The 6,721-nt window shown below is 42.0% G+C and overlaps 1 protein-coding gene across 1 annotated transcript; it reads left to right on the forward strand.

Annotated features, from left to right (window-relative positions):
• The first annotated feature begins 956 nt into the window (after window positions 1-956).
• Window positions 957-5,751, forward strand: LOC131219547 (pirin-like protein). Its single transcript, XM_058214745.1, has 6 exons — window positions 957-1,112; window positions 1,749-1,798; window positions 1,891-1,929; window positions 2,078-2,106; window positions 3,388-3,554; window positions 5,133-5,751. The coding sequence occupies exons 1-6, from the start codon at window positions 997-999 to the stop codon at window positions 5,635-5,637; spliced, it is 906 nt and encodes a 301-aa protein (XP_058070728.1). The 5' UTR covers window positions 957-996; the 3' UTR covers window positions 5,638-5,751.
• The last annotated feature ends 970 nt before the right edge of the window (window positions 5,752-6,721 follow it).

Here is a 6,721-nt window from a genome sequence, read left to right on the forward strand (position 1 = left end):
TATGAGATGGATTTTTTGTACGATTCCCACAGACGGCGCCAAACTGTTGATGCAAAAATCTGGTTCGTCCTCCTAGACCTTCGTATACCTGCACAGAAAGAGGACAAAGGAGACCCTGGCTTGAGCAGGGGACCCTCCGATGCCAAAGTCAGGCCTGGATTCTGGGTCTAAATGTATTGAGGGGTTTTGAGAAAGAATTTTTGCCTACCTCACAAGACGATGAAGGTTCCTATTTTATAGCTGCTGGAGCATTTAATCGTACGAGGATTCTTCTCCTTATATCGTGTGCGGGATCCTCTCCTGGTATCACGGAGATAGGATCGTGCCCATCTCCAGTCTTCATCCGATCCCGTGAGCTTCGGGGTCGGGGATCTTATCCCAAGATATTCGGGATGAGGCTTTATCTTGCGCTGGCCGATCTTGCCGATCTGATAAGAAGATCGGCCCGATGCACGTCCGGACTGCTGATGTGTCGTCCGAACCGACTTAACTTCTGTCTCGGTTTAGTGAACCATGCCTCAGATCTGACACATCCTTTGGCGACCCGAGGCATTAAGTCCGAGTCTCCGAACTCTGTATCCCCAACAGTACCCACAGGTTTTTGTTGAATGTGCTCTCTACAAGGAGTGGGCCCGTAATCTATGGTGAGCCCCACAAGTTGAATGGTCGGGATGGATTGCATATGGATAGAACATGAGTGAGTAAGTGTGCATGTGTATTACACCACAATAGTCCTGCTGGGATGGGAAAAACATCAGCAGTACATCAGCATGATGTGTGATATTAGGAAGGAATCGTGGGGTTAGAAAATAGAAGGAACTACGAAAGAGCATAAAAGAAAGATTGACTTCATTTAATATAAAATCCAAACCATAGGCGGAGAAAAAGGTGTAGATATCTGTCCTTATAAATACCGCCACTTCTCTTTCCATTTGAATTCCAACACACGCACGTTTTTACAGAGAGAGAGAGAGAGAGAGAGAGAGAGAGAGAGAGATGGCAGGAATAGAAGAGTGCAATGTTGTTGAGAATCCACGACTTGTGGTGAGGAAATTTCAGGCAAGGCCACAACATGAAGGTGATGGAGCAGTTGTTAGAAGAAGCATTGGCAGGTTATTACAAGTTTCTCTCTCTCTCTCTCTCTCTCTCTCATATCCTTTTCATTTTTAATGGAATTTAAAGAAATTAAGCTCTTCTTCTACATCTCTCTCTCTCTCTCTCTCTCTCTCTCTCTCTCTCTCTTTCTCTCATATCGTTCTCATTTTTAATGGAATTTAAAGAAATTCAAGCTCTTTTGCTAAATGGGTCTCTCTCTCTCTCTCTCTCTCTCTCTCTCTCTCTCATTTCCTTGTAATTTTTTAATGAATTTTAAAGAAATTCAAGCTCTTTTGCTAAATGGCTCTCTCTCTCTCTCTCTCTCTCTCTCTCTCTCTCTCTCATTTCCTTGTAATTTTTGAATGATTTTTAAAGAAATTCAAGCTCTTTTCCTAAATGGCTCTCTCTCTCTCTCTCTCTCTCTCTCTCTCTCTCTCTCTCTCTCATTTTCTTCTCTTTTTTAAAAAAATTTACTGAAATTCAAGCTCTTTACTGAAAGTTCTCTCTCTCTCTCTCTCTCTGTGTGTGTGTGTGTGGAATTTAAAGAAATTCCTTTACTAAAAGGGTCTCTCTCACTTTCCAGTCTCGTATCCTTGAACGGAAGTTACTGAGAAATTCAATCTGTTTTACTGAAATGGGTCTTAATTTTTCAGGTTAGAGATGAAGTACTTCGACCCTTTCCTTCTTTTGGATGAATTCTCAAGTGGGTATTTTCTATCCTTTCATTTTGATTGTGCCTTCCAAGAAGAAATTTCTATTCCCTAACTCTCTCCTTTATTCTTCGAAATCCCGCAGTTTCAGCTCCAGCCGGATTTCCAGACCATCCACATAGAGGTTTTAATCCCATCGAATCTGTATTTCATTCCATCAGTTTTGGAATTAGATTCTCTCAGATTCTAATGGATTTGAACTGGGTCGAATTGGATTCTTTCTCTCTCTCTCTAACTATCTTTCTTTGTCTGTTTCTTCTCTTTTGTTTCAGGCTTCGAGACAGTGACTTACATGTTACAGGTATGTTATAACTGAACCAGCCGAAGCTAGACTTGTAGCGATTGTCATTCTAACTAGGGCTGTCAATAGGCCGGGCTAACCGTCAGTCTTTTGAGCCGGCTTGGGCTGGGTTTTAAAATTCAGGCTGGTTTTTAAATCAAGCTGAGTTTGGACTGTGTACAAACATTCCATCATCCTAGCAAACCTTTTTTTTTTGTTTTTTTGTTTTTTGTTTTTTTTTTTTTTTTTTTGTTTTATTTTTACACACGCGCACACACCCCTACACACTCAAGCTAGTGGAATTTCACCACTCATGGGTACTCGAACTCTTGACCGGGAGTTGAAACTCCTGAGAGTCTACCAACTGAGCCAGAGTAAGGGTCCATCCTAGCAAGCCTTTGTTTCGAGCTTGGGTCTAGCATAAAATTTTCGGGCTAGACTATTTTAGGCTGTCATAGGTTAGGGTCGATGTTAGACAATACAAGTGGACTTGGACAGAGCTTTGCCTTGCCCTAGCTTAGCATGTTGATTTGGTGTCGGTGTCAGGTAGCTCGCAACCCACCTTGGTGGTGAAATGACATGGCTAGATTTGGTTGATGGTCCCTATATCTTTTATAGCATATAGATCCACTAATCAAATCTCGCCATGTCATTGCACCACTGAAGTGGGCCCACTCCGCATCCTTTACTAGGTCTAGATTGACGAGAGTCCTCTACAACACTCATTTTAAGTAGTGCGCACAACACTCAATTTTCGATGCTAGGCACTAGGGCGAAGATTGACCTGATTCAAAACCCAAAGTAAGCCACACCACAAAGGAATAATGGGGATGGAGTGCTAACCATTGGTTTGTGTGTGGGGTCACCATTTGGTCTATCTTTCATCAAACCCATTCATCAAGTGTGACTCATCAGGATGAAGAGAACATACAAAAATCATCTTAATCCAAAATTCAAGTGGGCCAAGGTTGCAAGCTCAATCTCACATTATTCTCATAGGTGTGGCCCATTTGAGTTTTCCTTTGACTAATCTTTTGTGAATTAGGTGAAAATAAAGGTTATCATCAACATATACAAGATCATGGGCCCACTTGCACAAAACAATTATCACCATCCAATTATAATTATTGATTGGTAAAAGTTTAACGACTTAGCTCCCAACATGAAATTATTTATAGAATCTCATTACAATACCAACGAAGACACACATACACCATTTAATCTATGTATGTGATAGTACTATTTTCATACAAGAACTTCCTCAAAATGATTTTTTTTTTTTTTTTTTTCTATCTTTTGTAGGGAGCTGTGACCCATGAAGATTTCGCGGGCCATAAGGGCACAATCAAAGCCGGTGATCTGCAATGGATGACGGCCGGAAGGGGGATCGTGCATTCAGAAATGCCTGCAAGTGATGGAACTCAAAGGGGCCTGCAGCTGTGGGTCAACCTCTCTTCCAAGCATAAAATGTAAGGCTATGATCTAAATCGGGGTTGGGCCATACACCGAAACTCAGTATATATTACAGAGTGACCGAGTCACGACCATACACCAAAACTAAGTATATATTATAGAGTGACCGAGTCACGACCATACACTGAAACTCAGTATATATTATTGATTGACCGAGTCCTACACCAAAACTCAGTATATATTATTGAGTGACCGAGTCATGAGCCAAGTCGGCGCTGGGCCACTATGTTTTGAAATATTGTTATAGGATACGTTGGGACAATAGCTGTTGGATCTGGGGTCATGGTTTGTTGATCCTAACCGTTGATATAATGGCGGATGCCTTAAGGCCTGTTTGGCCGGGCGTATTGGATGGGATTGGAAGGGATTAGGGTGGATAGGTTTTTTAAATCCAGCAGTGTCCGTATTGAGGTATGTTTGGGCGGCGCAGGAGTGAAGAAGGATGGGATTGGAGGGTGGATTTGGATGGCTTCCGTGCTCGATTTGGAATTTCCTTGCTGGATTTCTTGTGGGATTGGTGGTATTTCTTGCGGTGATGCGCACCTATTTCCTGACTGATGATATAAAACCCATGTGGAGTATGTATGTAAATCCACTCTATCTATCAGGTGCAAACCCATATTTAAACCATAAATACTAAATATAGATATGATCAAAGATTCCTATTGGTCACACCAATGGCAACGATTCTGGTGTATCATATGGGATATGTTGTAATCCCATGCCCATCCAAACATGACAGGGACTGGATATGGCAAATCCCGTCCGCCCGTCCAAACATCCTATATGTATGTAAATCCACTCTATCTATCAGGTGCAAACCCATATTTAAACCATAAATACTAAATATAGATCTGATCAAAGATTCCTATTGGTCACACCAATGGCAACGATTCTGGTGTATCATATGGGATATGTTGTAATCCCATGCCCATCCAAACATGACAGGGGCTGGATATGGCAAATCCCGTCCGCCCGTCCAAACATCCCAGCAGGTGACTCGCTGGATTTTGAATACCATGGGATTGCAAGCAATCCACTGACGCAGTCAGTAATTTCTCGAAAGGGTGCAATCCATCGTAATACAATCCAATCCCATGGGATTTGCCTGTCCAAACATGCCCTAAATAATTCCAAGATTGGAAGATCCTAAACTTTCAATCAATGGCCCACCAAAAACAGCGGAAATGAGTTAGATGATAGGGTTGAAATAATCCAATTGTAGCCCATCCATGGTGACGAATGTTTTGAATTATTGAACTATGACCCCCCAACAGCTATAAGTGGGACCGACTTTTTAGTATTTTCGGATGCCCTCATATCCCCCTTATAAGATGATCCAAGCCATCCCATGAAACCAGATAATCGCAGATGTGGTCCATATTTGATGAGCGCCCAATTGAATGGTCACGATCATCTGATTGGAGAGATTTATTGAATATCCAATCGATGTCAATCATCCAAAAATCATTCCCACATGCACCTGCATTTGGGCAGCATACATTTCATCAAAAAATTGAATTTAAGCTCAGTAACGGTAACTAAAATTCAAATTCCTTCCATTTGAACTGCAGGATTGAACCAAAATATCAAGAATTACAGGGAAAAGACGTCACAAAAGCTTCGAAAGATGGTGTCGAAGTCCGAATCATCGCCGGAGAAGCGTTGGGAATTCGATCACCAGTCTATACAAGAACACCAACCATGTACTTAGACTTCACACTCAAACCAAAAGCTCATCTCCAGCAACCTATACCATCTGCATGGAATTCATTTGTCTACATCCTAGAAGGTGAGGGCGTTTTTGGCAATTTGAAATCTTCCCCCACCATGGCCCACCACATTCTCCTCCTGGGACCCGGCGATGGGCTCGAAGCATGGAACAACTCATCCAAAGTCCTCAGGTTTGTGGTCATTGGAGGCGAACCGTTGGGCGAGCCCATGGTGCAATTCGGGCCATTTGTGATGAACACACAGGAAGAGATCGATCAGACGATCGATGATTATCAGTTCTGTGTAAACGGATTCGAGAAGGCGAAGCAATGGCGATCTGCGGCTGCCATTGGGCTTGATTTTTAGCTTTTAACTGTATAATTTCAGCATCTATGGTTTGTTTTTTGAAGTATGATCAGTAATATTTTGTTCATTGTCTTTGAAAATTCAATAAAAGTTCGTGGAGAATAACACAAGTAATTATAGGAATTAATACAGCCATGATATGTGGGGCCCACAATGATGTGTGAATGCCATCCAATCTGTCCACCATCTTTTTCTCTCATGTGATTCTTGATGCTCGAAAATTAGGACGATCTGATGCTCATGTGGGCCCTGCCATGTAAAATCATGAAAGAAAACTATAAAATCACGGGGTGTGGCCCACATGTCGGTTCGGAATTGCCTGATTTTTGGGACGGCCATTCATTTTGGTGGAGCAGATCTTCAGAATGGATTGGATAGCATGTTAAAAAAACATAGTGGGCCCCACAGTCCATATTTTATGTTTTTAATAGTAGCAATCACCATCCCACACGTTCCCGTGTTGTGGCCCACTTGAGGATTGGATCGGTCTGATTTTTGGATTCTGAAGACAACATTACAGGGCTCACATGATGGACGGATTGGATGTGATGAAAACATCTTGGTGGTACAACAAATGGTGTAGGTTAAGTCTAACCTGCAGAGCTTGGGGATGGATTCGACCGTTATAAAAAGAAAAAAAATGAAAAGAAAGAAGTGAAAAAACTCCATGCAATTCAAGCTGTTCATGAAGTGTATATAAACTAGGTGAGCTTTCTTAGGCTATATATTTTTCCAGAAAATGTGGCCCACCTGATTTATGATTAGAAGATCAACCAGATTATTGGGCCAGTCCATAGAGGTGGGCCCCACGCTATAAATTGAAAAGCTTTGATCCTCGTGCAATGGTGCGCATAGAGATGGATCCCACTCATCATCGGTCAAGATCATTCAACTGGTGGGCCCTACCATAGAAAAAGAACTTTCTCTAACAGTCACAGCCATTCGGTTAGTGGAATTTTTCTGGTCGAACAGTGCGGCCCACCAGTACAAGCTCCTTAAGTAAAATGCATATTCTCTACAAAATACACACCATTCAAAGATCTAATGGTGGAGGAAAAACAGATCTGTACACTTGGCACATCTA

Source organism: Magnolia sinica, chromosome 11 (genome assembly GCF_029962835.1).
Source record: "Magnolia sinica isolate HGM2019 chromosome 11, MsV1, whole genome shotgun sequence".
NCBI lineage: Eukaryota > Viridiplantae > Streptophyta > Magnoliopsida > Magnoliales > Magnoliaceae > Magnolia > Magnolia sinica.